The following is a 23,307-nucleotide window of genomic DNA, read 5'->3' as shown; positions in this document are numbered from 1 at the left end:
CAACACAACCAAACCCTTGTCTTGAACTTTCCCCCACTCAAGCGGAACATTTCTTCTGTAGGGTATGTTTCGGTCAGGTTTATGGGAAGCACCACCCTATAAACGGGTAATTCGTCTTATTCTAGACATTTTCAGACGCTGCATTGCCAAAAATTATCAACTGTAGGCATTAATGACCGATTTCCCCAAAACCCTATGTCATTTGTACTGTCTTACTTCCACAGAAACCACCACAGTTACCGAACGTTTGATGAATTTAGCAACTGCTGAATTTGAGTTATAGCCAATCAGTGACGGGAGCGTTTATTCTAGTCTGCTTCTGATTGGCTGGAACGGTAGGCGGCCCCCTTACGTCCCTCCACATGGTGTCACTGTAAAATAAGTCCGGCCTCTCCTCCTTGGGTGAAGGTTCATTGCGGTGACTCTTTCACGTTAGCTGTCTGCCACTGTGGAATAAAACACTTCAGCTACGATGTCTGGCCGTGTTCTGGTTGGAGTTAAACGTGTCATTGACTATGCCGTTAAGGTAATGATTTTCTACTTCTACTTCGACTTGGCGTTTTCACGAATGTATATATTATATTCTGTGCTAACTCACTTGACTTTCTGTGTGTTCTGCTAGCTATCATTAGCCTGCTGAAGCCAGCTGGTAGTATCCCAGTACTAAGGGAGCACTGACTCGTTAACTGGACACATGTTTGACAAATATGCTCACAGCCTAAAGCAAAACACGTAGATCCGTATGCAGAGTAATGGAATATTTAAATAACCGCTGGCAACAATCCAGTGTACAAATAAGCTGCTGGCCAGGTTGATGTCTTCACGTTGTGTAACCCGATACCTTGCTCAACAATTGGTGACTCCTGTGAAGATCAGTAAAAGTTTTTAAACTCTTAAATGAGCATAATTCTAGCACAAAGCTGCAGTCACCATTCACTGTCCCCTCGAGAGAATGCACAACACTACAATCAATATCTTTTTGCAGCTGTTTCATGTAACAGCAAGACCAGTCCTGATCCAGCTGCCTGCAGCAGGATCTATACAGTTACAGGACTTCTGACTTATCTTCTCTTCTCTGACAGTCAAAGAGACCAACATCCACATGACTGAAATACACTGAGCTAGAAAAAGTACACCTTCTTAACATGTTACAATATTTGCATATAGAAATAATTGCTTAATTGCACTTCTGTGACAGATTAAATCTTCCAAAATCAGTATGCTATGTGTGATGTTAAATTTTTTAATAGTTTTGTAAGTTTTATATCTGAGGATTATGGTTAATTTTCTAATTTAATCAATAAAAGTATATATTTCTAAGCTGTGGGTTAATTGTTGGAAGTTACATGATACAAATGTACTATACTACAGGGATGGAAATCATGTGACAACTCTTGATATCAGTAAGATAGTAAGTAAGAGTAAGATAGTCCCTTATTTGTCCCACAACGGGGACATTTAAAGTGTTACAGCAGCAAAGTAGTAGTGCAAAGTAAACAAGAGCATATATAACAATTATTCAAAAGTTATTAGCTATTAGAATTAAAGAAGTCAAAATAAGCATATCTTACAACATATATACACAACTAAATAAGTAAATTTACAAATATTTACAAAACCAGTGACACGGTGAAAAATGTGTACAGACTTGTAGAATTGTATAAAACAATGTACAGAACGGAACTGAGAAGATGAGTAGAAAAAAACGTATTGCACATGTAAGAAGAGAGGGATGAGTAATTATTGCACATTAATAAATAGATGGGGTAGATATTGCACTTGGGTCTGTGTTGAGGTTATTGTTGTTGATTGTAAAGTTTGACCACTGCAGGAAGAAAAGACCTGATACCCAATACATAGCCCAGGACAACAGTAGTACCACGATATGGTTATTCTGCAATAATTGAAAATTATTAAAGATTAAAGGCAATCATATAATAGTACATCACAATATCCTACTAACTGTATAAAAGAAAGTGCAGGGTTACTGCCACAGTGAGGAGTCAAATTTGAAGGGCATCTGTTTGCCTTGTGCATCAAATTACATCAATATATTTATAATGTGTGTTCCAGTGATAGGATAATTACATCACACAAGTTAGGATGATGATATATTATTGTGATTATAATTTGTCCTATCTCTAATACACTGTGTGGCCAGAAGTGGACATCCTCAACTGTACACTCTTAGGTTTGTTTCAGGGAAATCTTGAAGTTTTAAAACGTACTAAGAAATCTCCTACTTTATGGAAGCAACATCAGGAAGACTGTTTTATCCTTCTATCTGGCAGCTACTCCATGCATCAAGAAATATGCTTTCAATGTGGGATGGAAAAACTTGACTGGTGCAACTGGCACAGTGCTCTGACCTCTACAACAGTCTCAAGCATTTGGAATAATCTAGAAAGTGGGCTGTTAGCCAGGCCTTATTTAAAGCAGCACACTCCTTCTGCTTTGACAGAACATGATCGATTGTGGAACTTCTAACCAGATTCTACAATCATATGAGGAGCCTTTCCAGAAAATTGAGGCTAATCGATGCTCATGGATCTGGAATAATTCCTCTGCATGCTTGTGTGGGTGTTTGCGTAGTTTTGGATCACACAATGATTATCCCACAGAAAAGATAACTTCTCAAAACCTTATCCATACAAGCCCATGTGTTTCAACCCCTCAGGAAACTCCTCTCTATCATTGTCCAATGGTAAAGCACTCCAGAGTTGTAAACTAGAAGAGGAGTTCAGCCAAAGGAAAGGAGACATAACGCATGCTTCACAAGATGTCTTTCCTTTTCTGTCCGACTTCCTTTTTGAGACCTTGTGTCTGAGAGTTTCACAGAGCATCCAGGTGGTATGGATTGTTTGTCACCTGGCACCCCTGTAGTGAATCTGTCCCGCGGTCTTCTTCTTTGTCCTCAGATTCGCGTGAAGCCGGACAACAGCAGCGTGGTGACGGATGGAGTTAAACACTCGATGAACCCCTTCTGTGAGATCGCAGTCGAGGAGGCGGTCAAGCTGAAGGAGAAGAAGCTTATTAAGGAGGTTGTGGCTGTCAGCTGTGGGCCTCAGCAAGCTCAGGTGGGTGAGATGGGGCCAGACTCTGCATCCCAGCCTTGTTAATCAATGTCCTCCTGAAATACAGTACGGTCTGGCAGGATGCCTACTTTCTGATGAGTTCTTTCCAGGGGTTCTGAATCTTCTTGGGGTGTTTTTCTCTTCTTCTTAAATGTCTTTTAGGGAAATGATGCCAGTCTCTTGATTTAGTGTTGATATTATATAGCAAATATTGATTCTGTAAGGGTCATTATTAAAAAAGAACTCAGGATCTGATTTTTTTTTAAAATGTGAAAAGCATCCAGTTCTGCTTTCCCTCCAAAGCCAGCTATTTGACCCAGAACTCTCACTCATTTAGGAGACCATCCGCACTGCCCTCGCCATGGGAGCAGACCGTGGCATCCACGTGGAGGTGTCTGGGAAAGACTATGAAACCTTGGGACCTCTGCAGGTTTCCAAGATCATGGCTGCTTTGGCCAAAAAGGAGGATGCCCTGCTTGTCATACTCGGCAAACAGGTATACAGGACTAAAAGAGAAGATTCATCTCACACAATCCTCAGTCTAGTTTGCAGTTCTAACTTCCTTTTGATGACTTGTGTTGCTTTTAAAGGCCATTGATGATGACTGCAACCAGACAGGTCAGATGACAGCAGCCTTATTGGACTGGCCTCAGGTGAGTTCTAACTGTAATGCAGTAATTCTTAACAGGATCAAGCCAACCTGATCAAAAATAAAGAACAACCCGCTGTTACTGTAAATTGGATTCATTTCTATGTTGTCAGAAAAGTGAATTAGCAGTGCTGATATCAGGCTATGTTCCTGTCCGGGCTGCCTTATCAAAGTAAGCAGAGACCAGTTGAGGTCAGTGAGTGCTGCAGTGTTCCTGCACACAGCAGGAAAGCAGGGCAAAGGCTGCTCAGTGCTCAGGCAAGGGAAGTTCCACTGGCTGGCCAATAGATGGAGCTTTTTACTAACATGCTCAGTCACAGTGTAGAGGTTGGGCAGTCTGAGGCACATCTAAACATTTTAACCATGTGATAATAATAATGAGAATAATAATGATAATCTTATTTAGATAGCACTTTTCAAATCAGGGTTACAAAGTGCTTTACAATAAGAAACTTAAAGACATTAAAAGAGAAATGTGAGGCAGACAAATAAAAGGAAATAAAACAATGTTGGACGAATAAAAACAAAAGATAAAAGATTAAAACTACGTGTATATTTGTGTAATAATTCATTGGTTTGCTTTTTCTATTGTTTTATTATGGTTTATGTTCTTATTATGGTTGTAATTATAATAATAATGATAATTATTGTTATTATCCTTAAGTTTGTTTTTTTATTTTGTTATTATTATTATTATTAATAATGCATTTATTAATTTATTTTTATTTTATTTGTATTATTTAAGGATTTTATTGTCTTATGTTATTGTCTTATTTCCACTGTTAATTACAAGTGTTCAACACAGCTCTCAAAATGATGTAAAAAAAAGTTCAAAAAAACAAAGTTAATAAAAAGATTTAAAAAATCAAAAATCAGATAAATAGAATTTTAATTCAATATTTTATCTTTAATATTTCTTCAATATATTTATATTGCAACATTTGCACCCTGCGCTACCTCACTTACTGTTTTATTTATTTATCTATTCACTCCATCATCCATATTTAGTTTTAGTTTAACTCACATAGTCAGCCCTTTTTCTAGTCTGTCCTCATGTTGTTGTTGTTTCAAATTGTTTTTATAACTTGTCATTATCTTCTATTCATTCAGCTGTATACAAGTTATCCAGATTAATGACAATAAAGTTTGACTTGACTTGACTTGAATAAAAAAATAAATTATTTTAGTTATTTTTTTTAAACATTATAACTACCAAACCCATCACCTCTCTTAGTTCATAGTCATTCTGAAGGCACTGCAGTGCAATTTTAATGCTGTTACACAATCCAACCAGCATTTGACGTGAGTTGACAGTCTCATGACTTCAAATAACCCCCCCACCACCCTGCTCTTTACACTGTAGGGAAAGAGTGAGACAATCCGATGTCTGAAATGTTCTCTTTATTTTTCATGTTTCAGGGAACCTTTGCATCAGAATTGGGATTAGACGGAGACAAAATCAAAGTGGTGAGAGAAATTGACGGTGGCCTGGAAACTATTAAGATCAGCACACCTGCAGTGATTACTGCAGACCTCCGACTCAACACCCCCAGATATGCCACCCTGCCTAACATCATGGTAGGTGACAGGGAGGGGCATCGAATACTCTTTGTTATTGATAAATAAAACAGCATAAAAAGGATAAACTACATTAAATGTATATTATTGTACCATTCACATTCTTTACTTCAGACAGTTTAGATACAATTACATAATACATCGTCTACTCTGTACAATACCCTTCTCTTGTGTTTTCCTGGTTCCAGAAAGCCAAGAAGAAGAAGATTGCTAAGGTACAGCCTGCAGAGTTAGGGGTGGATCTCACATCACGGTTGGAGGTGCTGAGAGTTGACGAGCCTCCACAGAGACTGGCGGGTGTGAAGGTGGAGACAGTGGATGACCTGGTGGGCAAACTGAAAGATTCAGGGAAGGTATAGAGGCTTCAAGAGCATACCCAGGGGAGCACAGACTGAGCAACAGGGTGAGTAGCACTGTTTTTAATCATGTAGAGTTGTTTGATAGAGTGACACTGTTAACTGGAGACTCCCTCCTGAATGTGTCTTTGGTTTTTGTAGTAACAGCAGCGATTGAAAACTCTCTTGTGAAAGCCTTTTGGTTCGCAAGGACTTTTTTTGTGTTTCAACCAATAGCTGTTGTAAGAAGTACTGATGCATTCTGCTGAAAGTCACCACATAACAGGGTCACTCTTTAAACCAAAACACTTGCCCAAAACTGTATTTTGGAAGAATATTCAAAAGAGAAGTTCAACTAATTCTGGGCATCAAATTTACTTTAAATCCTTCTCTCTTTATATTGGACACAGGCCCTGATAGTATTAATAACAGATACTTAATTTCCCTGCTAAGAACTTTGATTTTAATAGCAAAACGATAACATACTGGTTGAATCTGCTAGAGAGACAGAGTTAAAGCTGGCACTAGAGATGCAGGCGATAACTGAGCTCTAGTCACCTCTTGAATTATCTGTCTTTATATTATATAATTTATTTTCCTTGAGTTAATTTCATTTGTATTTTACCTTGATTACTGTTGTGTAATGTACACAATAACCTGTGTGTGTATATTATGAAATAAGATGATAAGAATGTATGAGTGACAAAGATTTTGGAACTAGGACATTTTCTCATAAGTCATATGTAAAGACTAACAAGTGACAGTGGAAAACATCTCCGGTATGCATACTTGTTGTGTGTTAATTTAAAAATGACAAATAATTAGTTACAAAAGAAAACACGTAAAGAAAGCGTCAAACACATTAGCTGCTCTGTTGGCGTAATTCTTTGAAAAGTTAATCTACACTTTGGACCGCTTCTGTCTCCTGTCCGCCATGATTACTTCCTCGACTCCTTGGTTGCCGACCGCATTCACAGCCTCTTGCAATGCATGATGTCAGTGTTTTACAAGGCATGCAAAACTAAGTGGAAGGCATTGATAAGGGGAACCATTAAGCATAAAGGCAAATTATAATGACAGCTTGACATAATTGGAACAGGTTCCTGATTCCAATGCCTACTCCAGTCAAGTGGTTATACACCAGTTTAACCAGACACATCTTACAAACAAATGTATCGCTACAAGATGCCATCTATCTTCTGTGCTTGTTTACATCCGGGTAGTAGAGCACCATATCGTTAAGGGTAGCCATTACACGGAGCTGCACCCTCTGCTAGCGATGGTAGCTGTGCTTCAACTCAGACGCAATAATTAGTTTAACCGACAAGTAATCCTGGTGCCAACTAGAGAGGGTGAGGATGTTTTTAGTCGAATAAATGCGCACATCCCTAGTCATGTTAGTGGTTGACATGTCAGCCTTTCGTCATGTTCTGAAGTTTTCTCTCAAGAATCTTCTGAAACAACTTCTAAATAGCATTATCTGAAACATTTTGGGAGAGAATTGCTTTGTGTGTACCAAACTACTATTTATTTATGATATGTATACATTCTTGGATAAGCAATAAGTCAAATTTCAAATAGAGGTTTTCCAGGAAAGGGGGCTTTAAATATTGAACAATGTGTAGGATAAAACTGCATACCAGAGAAGTCCTTCTTGATAAACCTTCATACTTCTGCCTCTCTATGATTTGATACATTTCAGGCTTGTATTTTCATGCAGCATAGAAATGTCTTATCATGAGAGATAGAATTGCTATTGATGAATTTGCCTGGAATATTAATATTACGATACCCTTTTATCCCTGTCTCTTCATTGTGAGAGAAAAAAAAACTAATTAATTGCTTTGACAAAGAGTATTGTGTGTCTTGTGTGTATGAAAGCAAAACTAATTAAAGATTTTAATTGCAGCTCTTGTCTTGAATTACATATCATATATTCTTTTCTCTCTCTGCAGGACTCACTAATGAATATCTTGACTGTTTTACATAAGCACGCCCGGAGGACTAGCTTATGTACCGGTCTAATCCCTCTGTTTGAGACTGTGGATCCTGAGGATGCACAGGAGGTACGGACAGGAGACGGGGAGTACTGAGACACACTTTACTTCAGCAGACCTAAACAAACACAAAGATTCATCTTGTCTTTTATGTGCATTTTAATCTAAAAGGGTGGTTCCCCTGAATGATGGGCCACAGATCTAACTTTAGCAATCTTTATGCAATAACTGAAACCCAGAAGCTTCCTATCATCCATGCCTCTGTTTGTATCGCAGTGCACATTAAGGCCACCAGTACGGTGCATTTCACTGACAGTCGCAGCTGTTTGATCTTGTATATCTGTTGTCACACATGTTAAGAGGTGCAGTTATTGTAAATGATATGTAAATATGGACCCAAACATGATGAGATGATTATGTTCTTCAAGATTAGTGTTCAATCTACTGAGAATTTGTATAGTTTGTGTAACTGGGTTTCAGTTCTGCCTAGAGAGAGTTCTGCCTCATGATGAACAAGAGAAGGTGATCATAAATCAAAATGTAACCCTAAGCGCCTCAATTCACTGTTGATTGTACAGAACTTTACCATGACAATAAAGCAGCCAGTCTTTTTCATATCTAAACACATCTGTGACTGTTATTTTGTGTAACAGTTTTGGAGAAGTTGAGATTCAGCTATACTTCAAGTTTTGTAGACTGCAGTTAAGGCGCTTTTCAACCGGAGGAACTTTACCCGGAACTACGTGCATTTCGACCGGTGTACCTAGGGGCTAAATTTAGTTCAGGGGTAGACAATCTTCCCCCCCTAAAAAGACCCTGCTAGGGGGGTAGTACTTCTCAAAGGCCCCGGGGCTTTTGGGGGGCAAGGCCTGCAGGCTGCACGTTTCTGATTGGTCCAGCATTGGTAGCGTTTTCATTGTACCCGCCATGTTTAAAACCCTGCAAGTCACGCTGCAGTGTTTACTTTGTACTTTTCTTTTGAATTCAACATGAGCGAGAAGAGGACCTACGACCGTTGGAGCGACGAGGAGGTGCAGGCCTTGCTCGGAGTGTACTCCGAGGAGGAGATCCAGCGGGACAAAGTATACGCCAACATTTCCGCAAGACTCGCGGATATGGACACTGCACACTGGGAAGCATGTCCACGAAAAACTTAAGTGTCTGTCAAGGGATTTTCTTTTGCTAAAGGGCTGTTTCCAGAACTGTGATGGACAAAATATATGAGGGGAAAAACAGAAGGATTGATTAAATGAACACATTTCAGATTATTAACCTTTGGTGGAGATCTGAAAAATTGGTAATATTCATATCCGGTCCCCCTTCTCTGTAGCAGGGGTTCCCAAACTTTTCAGCCTGCGACCCCCAAAATATAGGTGCCAAAGACTCGCGACCCCCACTGTCCCTCAAAGTGATTTAATGTGGCTTCATTTAGCTGGTCTGCAGAAAATTAGCCTACCTATATGAGCATGTGGCTGTGTTTCCTGCTCCTTTATGAATTAACCTTCTGCTACTGATGCTTTTGATAATTAACTGTTCACTAACCCTAAACGTAGGTGTCATCTGGCAAAAAGAAAGGCAGAAAACTCATTACATTTTCTATTTTCTAAAAAAAAAGACATTCTTGAAGACATCTCATGACCCCGACCCACACTTTTCCGGTCCCCCTTCTCTTTAGCATCATGTTTTGTGTTTATTTCAGCAACTTTGGTCAAAATAATCCACACCCTTAGTTTTATTTCTAAAATCAATCATCAGTCATAAACTTAATTTCAGTGATGCTCTAGATTATGTCTCTATGCAGTAGTTATACATCATATTTCATCCTGCCATTTATGATATTACTAGTTTCGAAATGTCTTATTTTTCTTACATTTAACATTCCTGGTCTCCATCCAAGAGGGAAAAAATGACGCATTATTGTATATCAGAAAACATGCGGGTGAGCTGACAAGATCACGTTACTGTCTGTCAAGTCAACACACCTCATGACGGAACATTTATTGAAATGAGATGGCAAAAAATCTTGGTTATAGTTTTTCTATCAAAATAATCTGATTTAAACTGAAACAGTTAATATTTCTTTAAAGTAAATACGTATTAAACTCGTTGGCTTCGTACATTAAATAAAGCAGGTACTGTTGTGTGAAATAAGCTGTGAGGCGTGGCCTCACGTGCACAATCAAGGCTTTGAGTCAGCACAGGTGAGCTGCTCGCGCCCTACTGAATGCAACACTGCTCGAGGGCGAATAGAAGGACAAGCAGGCGGTGCTGAATCTTCTGTGAAGGGAAGGAACATCTCTTCACCTGTTTTAACACCAGACGGCTCTGTAAAGTTCTCGTGGGCTCTAAATTCAAAGTCTTAAGTGTTGTTTCACTAAAAGGATGAGGGTGGACGAAACTTTGAAGTTAAGCGCAGTTTTTCTGTACGTCTTCCTAAGCTGTACATTCAAAGGTAAGAAAAACTTAGTTTGACCCCAAAGTGACAAGCTTCAAATGTCTAACTCTGTTTAGTTTGCTCCTTCCTAGACCATTAATATGTTTTTAATTGTTAGTTATAGCTTAGCAAAAATGTAAAATAAGCTTTGGTGTCGTTTTGCAAATGAAGAGTTCATTTGCAAAAACAGATAATTCACTTTTAAAAATTAAAGACATTTTTTAAAAAACATTTTTTTTCTATTACTAGCTTTAGGTATTATCAATCAATTGAAGTTGGGTGGCTTTGACGGTAACACTTTACAATAAGGGTCCAGAAAGCATTCACTAATTATGGTTAAGTAATGCTTATGAGGCACTCCAATACATTTGTTAAGGTTTATTTCAGGTTAATGATGTCAAGTAACAACTAATGTATTAATTAATACTAAGTAATGCATACATAAGGATAACTAATTACCGTATGTCACTTATTAATGCTTAATAATGTATTAATTAACTCGAAGCAGTAGAAATTAATTAGCTGCTTATTAATGCATGAACTAATATGTAAATTAATGCTAGGTAATACATTATAATGATTATTAAAACATTAATTCTTAATAATGTATTAACTTACGTTAATTAAGGGACCCTTATTGTAAAGTGTTACTGGCTTGGACTAGGTCAAAATGACTTAAAGATGTAACTTTATTAAAAATCTATATAACAAAGAAACATGTTTCTTGAACATTTTTAAAAATGGAGATGTTTGTTTTTGCAAATGAACTCTTCAAATACTGTTCATGTTTAGTGTTAAACCATAGCAATTCTATACTTATTTTAATACCAACATACTGCTGTAAGAATACCACATTTCAGCATTTATTGCACAAACAGTTCAGTGAACAGTCTCGTGAGCTCACAGGCCCATTTGAGAATGAAGACTTGAGTGTCCCCTCTTTGATTTCTTGGCTCCACACTGACAGGTACACACTGTGAGCTGGCTGTCTCTCCTGCTGGGCCCCCTCTGGTGAGCGCTGTGGCTGGCAGCAATGTGACTCTGGCTGTGTCCTTCAGCGGTGCCCCTGACCCAGCAGTTACCTGGTTCATGAGAAATTTACCTGTCGTCACATGGACTGTTGACTCAGCTAATCCCCCTGACATTGCTGAAAACAGATCGAACGTGCTGAGGCTGGAAAAAGACGGATCCCTTACATTTGTTAACGTGCCACTTGAATACACTGGGAACTACACATTTGAGGTAACCAAGTCTGGAATAGGAAAAGCCTCGACTGTTTTTGAGCTGAAAGTATTTGGTGAGTACTTGAGTGGGCTTTTTTCACTCTGAAGATGATTTAGGATTTTAGATCATTTAATGCTGCATGTTTGTAAGTGTGCATGTATAATAATAATACTTTATTTATATTATATATCACTTTTCAATACAGGTAACAAAGTGCTTCACAATTGGCAATAAAAACAAGTAGAAATTAAAAGCAGAATAAAGTGATAAAACACGTGAAAGCATACAGACTTATAAAACAGACCCATAAAATCAAAGTTAAAAGTAAATAAAATCACACAATAAAATCTTTCTGTTAAGAATGTGTCTTGAATAATGACATAAACATGGGACTGACTCTGCAGGTCTGATCTCCTCTGGCAGGCTGTTCCAGAGTGTACAAGCTCTGACTGAAAAAGCCCAGAGGATCTCAGACTGTGTCCAGGTTTGTAGGGGGATAAAAGCTTAGAGGTATAGAGAGGGACAAGTCCATGTTGTGCTTTAAAGTCACTAAATAAACTTAAAATTATTCCTAAAATCAACAGGCAGCCAGTGTAGATAAGCTCCTGTTTAAAGACAAGCTGCTGTGTTTTGAACTATTTGAAGACTGGATTGATTTTTGACTACAGAGAATTACAATAATCGCGACAGGAGGATATAAAAGTATGAATGAGTTTCTGAAGATCTTTTGCTGACATAAAATACTTGACTTTTGATACATTTCTGAGCTGATAAAAACAAGACTGGACAACTTCTTTCACCTGTGGCTCAAAACACAAATTCTGGTCAAAAAATAACACCAAGATTTTTGGCTGAGTGCTTAACATAATTTGTCAGTTCACCTAAATTTGACGGGACATATCACATTAACCTGGACTTTCTACAATATTAAAGCAATCACAAAGAGTTTTCCTCTGCTTGTTCCAACATAAAATGCTTTCCAAAGACACTTTCTGTTTTAACCAAAGTCCCCCATTCACTCAAGTAAATGTGCCCCGAAACTGTGTGAAAATTCAAGAGTCAAGCCACACATTTGGTGCCATTACCTCGAGGTTCACATTTTACCATCTAAAATTCAATGCTGTCCAAAAGTGACTGGTTTAATACTGTTTCTGGATTATGCTATACCAAGATTTCCTCTAAGATCAGAGAGACTGAAAAGGTGTGTAGCTCTAAACTTTTTAATGTAGCAAAGAAAAACTAAACATTTAATGTAGAGTTGTTCTGATAACAAAATATGTATCGGTGTAGGCCTGAATTGTCACGTATTGGTGAGTTTGCCAGTCAATGCACCAATACCATATCTATGACGTCTTCCAGAAAGGAAACATCAACTGGTGTGGTTAGGGTAAGTGTAGGGTGGTGTGGCGTGAGTGTAAGTTTCATTCCACCTCATGTTATAGCATGCGTTGGCATAACAATAAACAACCTTGAACCTTTATGTCAAAGCAAGCAAAATGTAAGAACTGCGTGTAATAATGTCTATTTTTTATTGCACAATTATCAGATGGTTCCTAGGTATTGGCAAGTACTCAAGTTTAAGAATCAGAATAGAAAAATTCTGTAAATTTTGGTACATTTCTATTTTTTTCTGTGCAATTTAGGGTTAATTTTGAAGTGAAACAGGTTCGATACCATGACTCCTTTTTCATTCTCCTCTCTCATCATCCCAATCACAGAAATCATCCAGGATGTGACTCTGACCACAATGCCTGATTTTGCCATCGAGGGGACAGAGCGCTTCAATATACAGTACAACATGAAGCAAGGAGTGATTGAGCAGCAGATGTGGTTCTTCAACGACATGGAGATAAAACCAAACTCGGACTACTTGATGGAACAAAGGAGTCTTGTGATCCTCGAGCCGACCCGAAGCGACTCAGGACGGTACTCTGTGTCTCTGACAAACCCCTTCAGCAGTGTGACAACTCACATTAATGTCACTGTGCTGTGTAAGAGAAATGTCACCGATTGAAATTCTGCTTCACCCCATAAATATCAGTGTAAATGTTTAGTCTCGTCAGTCTTTGTTGTTTGTTACAGATGGACCAGATGAGCCCATTCTTGAGGCACATCCAGCAATGTCTTTCTACGTGGTAGGAGACTCTGTGAACCTCTCCTGTCAGGCTGAAGGAGTCCCTCGGCCGACCGTTCAGTGGGTCTTTGATGGTCAGAACATTTCCGACAAAGAAGTTCTTAATTTAACAAAAGTACAGACCAATCAAGGAGGTGTTTATACGTGCACAGTGCTCAATACTCTGACTAAAAAGCAGCGCCAACACAACATTTCTTTAAATGTTTACGGTAAGTACAACACAATTACATTTATCAGTTTTATGGCCTTAATATATTTTGATTTGATTTGGATTTTTCTTAAGAGATCTTATACCATATGAAATATAAATGTTACCATTTGATGTATTAGAGATACATCAAAACACATTTGAAGGCTAAATTTCCTCTGTAGTCCTGTGTTTAGAGTTGTGTGAATCACAGCTTTACACAAATATACTGTATAACTTGTTTAACATTTTCAGTAGAGATTAAGATTAAAATCTTTTACCATCTTTCACCTTTGAGACCTTATCTTTGAACTTTATGAAAAGAAGTATAACGCTGATGTCATTTGAGCCTAGCACCTGAAAAGTTCAGATAAATAAATGGTTCTCATCTTAAAGCTGCTGTTGGTAGGAACGGTGTAAAAAATGTTACTTTTTTCTGCTTGGTTTGGAGAAAAGGTCATAATACTTATCAGTACTCATCGGTAAGTGGAGTAATTTGAGACTATTGTGAAATCTCTGCATTTTCCAATTCCTTTGTATCAAGCAATGTTATTATTCCCCTCGTTCCGTTATGAAAAACCAATCATAGCTAATCTCAAATCCTCCGTTCTGATTGGTTAAGGGGCGGCACTATCATGATTGCTCACACGATCTGTGTTGGGTGGCTAAGAGGAAAACTGGTTGGGAGGGATAGTGTTGACATTCAAAGTCCCTCTCTCTGAACAGATGTTTACTCCGTGACTACCAATAGCAGCTTTAAATGTTTGTCTAATACACAGCATATATAAGTAGCAAACAGTATTTATGTGCGTCCTGATTGGCATCTGTTTTTTGGACAGAGAGACCAGCTGGCAGCCCCCTGTGCTCAGTACAGTCGGTACATAACAACACTGACCTGCAGTACCACTGTCGCTGGTCGGGGGGAACTCCAGAGGCCCAGCTGCATTTTCCTGTGCTAAGCAGCAGCAGCAGTGGGGCAGGAAACTTCAGCCTGAACATCACTGCGTCAGACAACCTCAACGGGAGACTGGTCACATGCATGGCGAACCACCCAATCGAACAGAATAAGTGCAACGTTACTGCAAGTTAGTTTTGGATTTTTCTTGTTGAAATATCACTCTTGGGGATTTATTATTTATCGTGTCAACCTGAGTGGTCAAAAACAAAATCCCTACTCTCCCCAGGTAGTCCTGTGAAGTTCCTGCCCTTTATGAGAACCACCATCAACCTTGAGGGCAAAATAGTTGTCACTATCCACTGCGTCAGTGAGGCGTCGCCCGGCGCTGTGGTGTCATGGTCCAAAGGAAGTGAGGCTGTGACTAACGGGGCAGCACAGCAGATTAGCAGTAACACCACACAGCTCCAGATTCGTTACTACAATGTCAGCAACTTCCTCCTCCAAAACTACACCTGTACCTGCAGCAACCCTCTGGGCAGCCAGAGGAGGGAAATTCAATTATTAGGTATAAAACAGCTGAACCTTGTTTTTGTTTTTTTACTGTCACCATTAAGATGGTATTTAACTAGATACTTAGTCAGACACTGTTGTGAGGTACAGTCCTTTCTTGATTTGTTGATTTTGTTTGTGTAGCTTGTACTCTAATGGGGTCCTGGTTTAGCTCAGTGGTTCAGGTGTGCACCCTGTGACAGAGGCTATAGTCCTTATTGCACTTGTCACTGATTCCACTCCTGGCCCCCGACCTTTTGCTGCATGTCATCTCTCGCTTTCTCTTCTCCTCACCCTTGCCTTTTCTCTTCAGCTGTCTCATCCAATCGAAGATCAAATGGCCCAAAAATAATAATAAAAAAATAAACATAGAGAAACAGTTTGCCTGTTAAAATTATGGTTTAGCGAGTTTTGGAATTTACTCCCAACATCAAGATTTTAAACATTTCTGTTTATTTGAGGAGCCTCATTTCTATATTTTAGGATTATCGAAATTCACCTGTAAATGAACCATTTATTTAACAAAGTTGAAATGGTAAGACATGAAATAAACAGCTATTAATATTTATATAATATTTATTAGAAATCCTTTCTCTTGTATTCTGTTCTGAGGATTTCCTTCCTCTCCTATCTTCTGCGTTAATTTGTAATCAGTCTATCTTTGGGATGAAGCTTTCTTTCTTTCAGATAAAATTAAGCAGCTTTGCTCTGTCACCTTGAATTTAGGAAATTAAGATTACCATTTTTTGTGTTTGCTTACATCTTAGAAACTCTGGGCTGCATTTTCCTCATATCTTACTGCCCTGTAATTACCTGATTATTTTCCTCAGATTAAATTCCAGCTCCCACTGTTCTTCTTTTACTTTCACATTACTTTCACCTTTATTTACACAGATTGTTTTAACATTGCTCTTGATCCTTACAAACAAAAACATGTGGTTACAGCAGCCATACAGGACAGCACAGTGATTATTTTGTCATCTTTAAACTACTGTAACTATTCTGCTGCCTTCAGCTTCTAACTGTGAGCGCTCTAGCATTACCAGAGTTGAAGGAAACAAAGGGCCCTCAGACAGAGTTAAGTAATACCCGAGACTGTTTTTTTACCCCTTCAAACAAAGCTCTCCAGTCTCAGTCTCCCCTCTCCTTCTCTCTTGGTCTCCCCCTTCCTCACAATCCCTCTCTTTCCAGGACCGACCATCTCAGATTCCAGTTTGTTCCCTAATCAAGATGGAACCATCGTCACGTTGACCTGGGAGGTCCCGCCAACCTCTATTGTCACAGGTAAGTCAGCCATTAACTCCAGGAAGGGAAGCTCTGGTTTGATTTGTTTTGCACAATAACATCTTTAAACATCACACACAAAACCAAACCTTCTTGTTTTGTATTTGTACACCTCAGCAGAATTCCCCTGGGAAGAATGCCGACACAGTGTTGAAAATAGAAACTCAACATAGAAGATAGGGGTGTAAATATTGTGTAATGTGTGAAGCCTCTTACTGAGACAGGCTGTGTCATTGTATAAAATACTCCAAGGGCAAAAGCAAACACAAGTTGTCAGTTGTGATATTCTCTCTCCGTCAGTCCATTTACACGTAATTCAACAAGTCTGCTACATTGATACATGGAATCTTAAAATTTAGCACCACTGTTATTTGACTTTTTTTTTCTTTTGATTTTGTGAAGGTTTTGGCATCCAGATGAAAGGACCAGGCCTCCTGAGCCGAAATCTTAATGACACCAAAACTAAAGGAAGATCAAATACATTTCAAACCGTTCTGCAGAAACCTGGCTCTGCTCGGAGTGTGGACATCTTTGACCTTGATCCAAAGATGACGTACTGGATCCGGATCATCCCCATAGCCCGTATGACTGAAGGAGAACCATCCAAAGTCCACAGGATTGGCCCAGGTACAGATACATTACGTTAGAGTGTTTTATCTCTTGTTACAGGGTCAGTGATTGTGCATCAGCTGTAAAATCCTCTTTCTGTTTGTACTTGTGATATAAGGTGAAGGGCTCAGCGGCCCAGCCATTGCTGGCATTGCAGCTGGAATCCCCTGCAGCCTTGTTTTCCTGTTCCTCTTGGCCGGCTTCATCTACCTCTGTGTCGACTGGTACAAGAACAGACGTGAATGAACTCTACTTCTTTGATCAATTAATTTAAGTTTATAAGGCACCAAATCACAATGAACGTTACCTCATGACACTTTGCATAAAAAAGGTCAAAACTCAAGTCTACTATTAAGGGAGTTCAGACATTAATCCAACACAAGCAAGCACTTGAAACAGTGACCTGTTTTCTTGCTGTTGCAACCTCAAACATGTTTTGGTCCTTCAGTTGCTTGTCATGTTCAAGTGACAGAATCAAACATGTTTACAGCCTGGTACAAAAGATGGTTTTGGTTCGATCTTGTGGGCACGATGTAGCTGTTTCCAACAAGGAGGAGGAAGAGACCTCAGCATCATCTCTGAAGTCAGGTTGAGTCAGCATTTCAATATGTCATTTTCAGTTTGTCTCAAAACCAAGCGGCAACCTCTGGTCTCAAAATATGAAGCCCACGCTGAAGTGTTACAAACTGCAGCTCATGAAGCATCCGCTTGAGGCTGGCTGCAGAAACACCGGAAACCACATAGACACCAATTAAAAAAAGACGATCTTTGCAGCATTAATAAACATGTTTATAGCCTGGTTAAAAAACAGCTTCAGTCAGGAGAGCTCATTTCTCTATCGGCACACACTGTACAGGGGGGTGAATTTCTTTCTAACACGAAGGTTCAGAAGATATTAAGATTATGAGATTTGCCCATTTAAGGACATGACTAACGTGACTGACTTGATTGACAGACGGGAACACAAAGCTGTTGGTTGGGAGGCTCAAACCCCGCCTCTTTACCTCACATTAGCTCAACAGCAGTTAGGTGGAGTTCAGCATTTCCAATATGGCTCCCGCCAACGATTGGCTTCAAAACAGCACTTAGGAAGAGATGGGTGACGTCACAGATACTACGTTAATTTTTTTATACAGTCAATGCTCAAAACCCCTCTTCAAGAACCAATGGCTGATCCAAAAAAATATATATATTACTACATATTTGCTACGACACATAATAAATTACTTTTCCAGATTTTCTGAAGAAACAATGAAGAAAAATAAATGCTATTTTTAAATAAATATATGAAGCCCTGGAAGCTTTTGAAATGCAACACAAGACTTAGTTCCCTTTTCACCCTGTGTTGGGATCTTTAACAGGCAGAAACCTCAAACACAACCAGACTTGTGGTGAACAGACATCTGCTGCAACCGGATGCCCCAAGGATGTGGAATAGAGCGGGAGAGAGAGAGAAATATATAGAGGAAAAACAGAGACAGGGAGATGTAATCACAGCAATTAAAACCACAGATACTATTTTAGTTGTAATGTTATAATGTTTGTAGAAATGGGACTAATTTAAATAACATCTATAGTAATTATGTTAAAGTATGACAAATGATAATTGAAGTAGCATTAATGTTCAGCCTTTGGTGATAAATATTTTTGATATTTTGATTTTTGTTTTTTTAGATCGACAGGCAAGATATCCTGTTTCCAGAGCGGTTGAGAAGGTAAGACTCAGTTTACTGCCCTGATAATAATACATGTTAGATATTTATCTTCCAACAGATTTGCTGATGGTTACAGTCAACAGGCACTTTTCACAACCATATCGTTGGTTGCTGAAGTTCCTTTTTGTTTGTTTATTTATTTGTTTGTTTTTCGTCCCTCCCAGGCAATAACAATCCAAACTGATTCAACTCCTCACAACCTGATGCATGTAGGGAGGAAGGCTCCCCCGGATTACAACAGATTAAAACTGGTAATCTCACTGACCAAACATACCTAAAATGAAGATTAATTTTAGTGATATACAGAGAATGATGTTGCTTGTGTGTGCTTTCTCTCAGACTCCCTCTGAAAGATCAGTGGCTCTTCCCTCCTTTGTCCCTCCACCGCCTGTCAGAGTCGCTACAACTGTCTAAAATGTGCTTTTATGTGTGCATTACTATTTTTATGTTTTATTTTAAATGTAAGAGATTTCTTTCTATATTTTTTAACTAAAATAAGGTTTGCCTTCATGTATTTATTCCCGGACATTTGTATAATCTGCAACGTAAAACGCCCATACTTTGTGAGAGTATTTCTTCAAAATAAATCAAAGTCTAAATCATCCTCACAGTGTCTGCCTCATGTTTCCTTTAAAAACACATCAGTAGTAATGCACACTTTGCTCACAGGGGTGCAGTAGAGAAAGCATAATGGAGGGCCCTCTTTGGTGGACAAAAGGAAACGGGAAAGGAAAGCAAAAAGGGTCCAGTGGGGCGATTTTTCAGTGGAGTGAACACAAAGCAAAGCTAACCATGTCTTCCTTTCATCTCTTACTTCATTTCACTGCAAGTTCACTGCTGCTCTCTGCTAACAATCCTCCTGCCAACGTCAGAAATGTAAGAATTTATGAGCACTTGTTATGATCATACTAAAGCTGTTGTCAGAACCTGTGCTTGAAATCCGTTTTGGAGGTTATTTGCAGTGTATAAGCAGTGATCCATCACTTTTTCATCCTTTCATACCAGATGCAGTAAGTCAGAAGCCACCTGAAGCATACAGCAGCTTCACCTAAGAGATAAATTATTAGTATGAGTTATCCTTCAGCTCCTCAATCCTCCTCATTTGAATGGCATCAGGTCAGCAATGGGGAACAGCCTACCGAAAATGAAGATGGTTCATGATCCCTCCTTTCATAGTTACCTATCATCTCTTTAGTAGAGGACTAGCATGATGGTGGCATATTGACTGTTACAGTGAGTCACCTAACTCACTCATCTGCCTCTGTGTCATGCACTAAGAAGATACCCCGGAACTACAAGCGTTTCGACCGACGGACACAGGGCAAAAAAGTAGTTCATGGGTAGATAATCTCCCCCCTGGAAAGCCCCACTTTTCAAAGGTCCCTGGGCTTTCGGGGGGCAGGGCCTGCAATGCTGAACATGTCTGATCGGTAGATTACCTGCAGTGTTTTTATTCCACCCGCTATCCACAATAACATCACACACATCATTGTTCTATCTTTTGTGTGTGTGTGTGTGTGTGTGTGTGTGTGTGTGTGTGTGTGTGTGTGTGTGTGTGTGTGTGTGTGTGTGTGTGTGTGTGTGTGTGTGTGTGTGTGTGTGTACTTTTTAAAGAGCTGTCAGATCTCAGCACCATGGTGAGCTGCTGTTTTTACACTTGTGCAGCAGATGGTGCTGTTTTGCAGCTGGTAAAACATTTCCTCACATTCAAAATTTGATTAGTGGTTGTGACAGAAGTAATTAGGTTTGTGTTGTTTTAGGGAAACAACTCAGTTTACCACTCTTTTTTTTCTTTCCTTTTTCAAAAGAGTTTCCCCAATGTCAGAGACTAAAAGGCACAGGACCAATTCAACTTCCATGGCTGTTGGTATGAAATGACCCAGAGGAAAGTGTTACTGCTCAAGGCTTTCTCTTCTAAGTCTCTTGAGACAAAATTGAGATTCTTACCTCAGCCTCATTCAAGTTTCAAATTGTTCTCATTGGTTTCTCATTAGTGTCTCCTAAAATTCACTAGGAGAAATAGTTGAGACCATGACATGAGTCTTATTTCAGACTTAAATGAGAGATCTCATTAATGGCTGATTTTCTTCTCTTTTTTTTAAATATATTTTGGCCTTTTTGACTTTATTTGACAGGACAGCTGAAAAGAGACAGGAAATATGTGTAGTAGCGAGCGGGGGAAGACATGCAGGAAATGGTCAACTGGCCGGGAATCGAACCCACTACCCCTGCGACGAAGACTGTAGCCTCTGTATGTGGGGCGCTTAGACCACTAGGCCACCAGCGCCCAAAATAATCCACCCCCTTAATTGTAAAATCAGGCTAAATCTGGTCAGCCCTTTTGTGGCCCATATTTTAAATAAATGGTCTGTCATACCTGGTATGAAATCTCTATCTTTTGCAATTTCTCTCAAATCCACTAAATCTTTGTGAAGTTGTTTTGTTCCAAACAGACTTGTAAAGGAATGACCATACTGTGAAGTCAAAGAAGAGATCATTTGACATCTAAATAGCTGATCTTGCAAGTGGTTCAAATGTTTGAATGAGAATTGTAAGTTTGTGGACAATTACATTGAAATCTTAATTTTGAAAGGCACTATAAATGTTCATGAAAAGATGAGCTCAGGCTCTTTCTTTGCTCCATCTGAGCTCAACTTGAGACACAAAAACTGAGTCTGACAAAAACAAATGGATGAGGTTAGAGTGAGACAATTGAGAGAGCTCCCTGATTTCTCCAACCTGAGCTCAAAATGAGTCACAACACTTGAGAAATACCTGAGAATCATATCAGATTCTGACCAGATCTCCTTTTGAACTGAAAGGGAGACTAAGCTGAGACTTGTTGCAACTTTTTTCTGGAGGCAAGAATGAGAAACAGGAGACATAAGCTATAGTCTCATTTTGCTTTCAAACAGGTCTTATTGTTGTCTAGGAGACATAAATGAAACACTTTTGAGATCTCCTCTCTAAATGTATTTTCCTATGGGGAACCATATAGACAATAACTACATTTTAAAAAGTAAAGTTTTGTTTGAGTTGGACACTTTCTTACTGTCTGTACCATCTGTAAACATTTCACTAAAAATGAGTCCTTAATGTCCATGGCTAAAGGTGGACCTTTTACCTAGAGGAAGTCCACTATACACAATGAAATGAGGAAGCTCATATGCTAATTGAGCAAGGTGAGAAACCCAAATATATTGTTGAACAACCCGCAGAGAAATGTTGTGCTTAATTGCATTGTAATTTACCACAGTTACACATTTCTCATGCTCTGTATGTTTCCAATCAGTCAGAAAATATGGACCCAGTATGATGCAACAATGTTGTACATTTTGTCAGAGATGGTTTAAAACACTTCCTTAAAACAATTCCTGCCACACTATGGGACACTATGAAGGGTGGACTTCTCACACCTCTTAACCAGCGTAGACAAACCACTATCTTGAATGCCGCATAGTAGAGCAGGAGAGACAGTGCAGTGTGGTGTCCCCTAAATTACTTTATAAAATTATGTTACAGTCATTGCCTGTTACCAAACTCAAAACACCCAAGTCATCTAACACTCAGCAGTTCTGTGTGCATGTGTTCTCACACAGACTGTGCAACCATCCTGTCTGAGTGCAACCCTCTCTTTCTTTTGAAATGAACTGTCTTGTCTGATTTCTCAGCAACAGATCTCATTGCGCTTATTATAAGCCAAATGTACCAAACATAGTCTATATTTAACATCTTATTTCAAGCTATAGTGAAGGCCTGAATTACTTATCAGAAGTAAAGATGACCACTAGTGCAACCACCTTGAAATAATATGTCAGATCTTATTTCATGAAACATAAATACATTGTTCTTGCTGTTTTGGTTGCTAATTTTACTTATTAAATGCATTACACCTCATTACATTCAAGGTAAATCTAACCTCGAAGATAACAGACAAAACACAACTGTGTTATATGACTAAGTTACTGAGTTATTAGAGATCTGCACCAGAAGAAGAGAGAATACTGTTCACATGACTCACACACACACCTCTTAAACAAGACTGTTTTATCTTCTGTTTAGTTCAGTTGGATATAAAACAGTTCCAGTGTTTGTTTATTTCTTTATGTTTTTTTTACTAACAGACAAGTGTCGGTGAAAGAAATATGACACATTCAACCTCAGATAATGCCAGTACCAGTGTCACTGACTATGCAACGGTCATGTTGCTCATAAACAGCCCATTGTAGGAAGTCTTGATAACACAAATAAGGAAGACGAACTAAAGGTTTCTCAAAGGCCACATGTGCAAATACTAAACAGTGAAGTGGGTGTTACTTCTTGCATATTGGTGCAAACTGCAAACACTGTGTACAATTAAAAGGTTGCTATTGTTAAAGTTATACCAATATATATATATATATATATATATATATATATATATATATATATATATATATATATATTATTTTTTTTTTAAATTATTTTTATTTATTTGTTATCTAAAAGGACCATGCATATTAATTAACACTTCTGTAAATATGCCAGAGTTGGCCAAAAGGCCAGTTTACATCCATAGTCCCTTGCCAGACGTTAAAAAGGCTCCCTAAAAAGATTAAGATTAAACAAAGATAAAATAGGGTAAAATAAGATCAGAATAA

At 38.7% G+C, this 23,307-nt stretch overlaps 2 protein-coding genes across 4 annotated transcripts; both read left to right on the top strand.

The window, feature by feature from the left end:
* Positions 1–375: 375 nt before the first annotated feature.
* etfb (electron transfer flavoprotein subunit beta) lies at positions 376–8,256 on the top strand. The gene is made up of 7 exons (XM_034698218.1): positions 376–526; positions 2,919–3,077; positions 3,412–3,570; positions 3,665–3,727; positions 5,143–5,301; positions 5,490–5,704; positions 7,592–8,256. Exons 1-6 carry the CDS (start codon positions 473–475, stop codon positions 5,658–5,660), a joined length of 765 nt encoding a protein of 254 aa, XP_034554109.1. The 5' UTR covers positions 376–472; the 3' UTR covers positions 5,661–5,704; positions 7,592–8,256.
* A 1,553-nt stretch (positions 8,257–9,809) lies between these two features.
* vsig10l (V-set and immunoglobulin domain containing 10 like) lies at positions 9,810–19,271 on the top strand. 3 transcript variants are annotated; one of them, XM_034698718.1, is made up of 12 exons: positions 9,811–10,085; positions 11,035–11,364; positions 13,010–13,282; positions 13,374–13,634; positions 14,452–14,697; positions 14,797–15,075; positions 16,251–16,343; positions 16,746–16,970; positions 17,071–17,190; positions 18,627–18,667; positions 18,832–18,918; positions 19,007–19,271. In XM_034698718.1, the coding sequence occupies exons 1-12, from the start codon at positions 10,016–10,018 to the stop codon at positions 19,079–19,081; spliced, it is 2,100 nt and encodes a 699-aa protein (XP_034554609.1). In that variant the 5' UTR covers positions 9,811–10,015; the 3' UTR covers positions 19,082–19,271. The 3 variants fall into 3 exon arrangements, with proteins under 3 accessions (XP_034554610.1, XP_034554611.1, XP_034554609.1); XM_034698719.1 differs by lacking the exon at positions 17,071–17,190 and having other exon boundaries at positions 9,810–10,085; XM_034698720.1 differs by lacking the exon at positions 19,007–19,271 and having other exon boundaries at positions 9,810–10,085; positions 17,071–17,176; positions 18,832–18,903.
* Positions 19,272–23,307: the final 4,036 nt, after the last annotated feature.

The sequence above is a fragment of the Notolabrus celidotus genome, chromosome 12, assembly GCF_009762535.1.
Source record: "Notolabrus celidotus isolate fNotCel1 chromosome 12, fNotCel1.pri, whole genome shotgun sequence".
Lineage (NCBI taxonomy): Eukaryota > Metazoa > Chordata > Actinopteri > Labriformes > Labridae > Notolabrus > Notolabrus celidotus.
The sequence above is the reverse complement of the archived record's forward strand: the minus strand, read 5'-3'. Positions and strand labels throughout refer to the sequence as shown.

What these genes read in the sequence shown, in the direction of transcription:
- vsig10l (XM_034698718.1), top strand. Translation starts at nt 10,016, where the DNA reads ATGAGGGTGGACGAAACTTTGAAGTTAAGCGCAGTTTTTCTGTACGTC. An exon ending in CATTAATGTCACTGTGCTGT is followed by an intron (nt 13,283 to 13,373) that starts GTAAGAGAAATG and finishes TGTTTGTTACAG; the next exon opens with ATGGACCAGATGAGCCCATT. An exon ending in GCCAACCTCTATTGTCACAG is followed by an intron (nt 16,344 to 16,745) that starts GTAAGTCAGCCA and finishes GATTTTGTGAAG; the next exon opens with GTTTTGGCATCCAGATGAAA.
- etfb (XM_034698218.1), top strand. Translation starts at nt 473, where the DNA reads ATGTCTGGCCGTGTTCTGGTTGGAGTTAAACGTGTCATTGACTATGCC. An exon ending in GTGGGCCTCAGCAAGCTCAG is followed by an intron (nt 3,078 to 3,411) that starts GTGGGTGAGATG and finishes TCACTCATTTAG; the next exon opens with GAGACCATCCGCACTGCCCT. An exon ending in TTGTCATACTCGGCAAACAG is followed by an intron (nt 3,571 to 3,664) that starts GTATACAGGACT and finishes TTGCTTTTAAAG; the next exon opens with GCCATTGATGATGACTGCAA.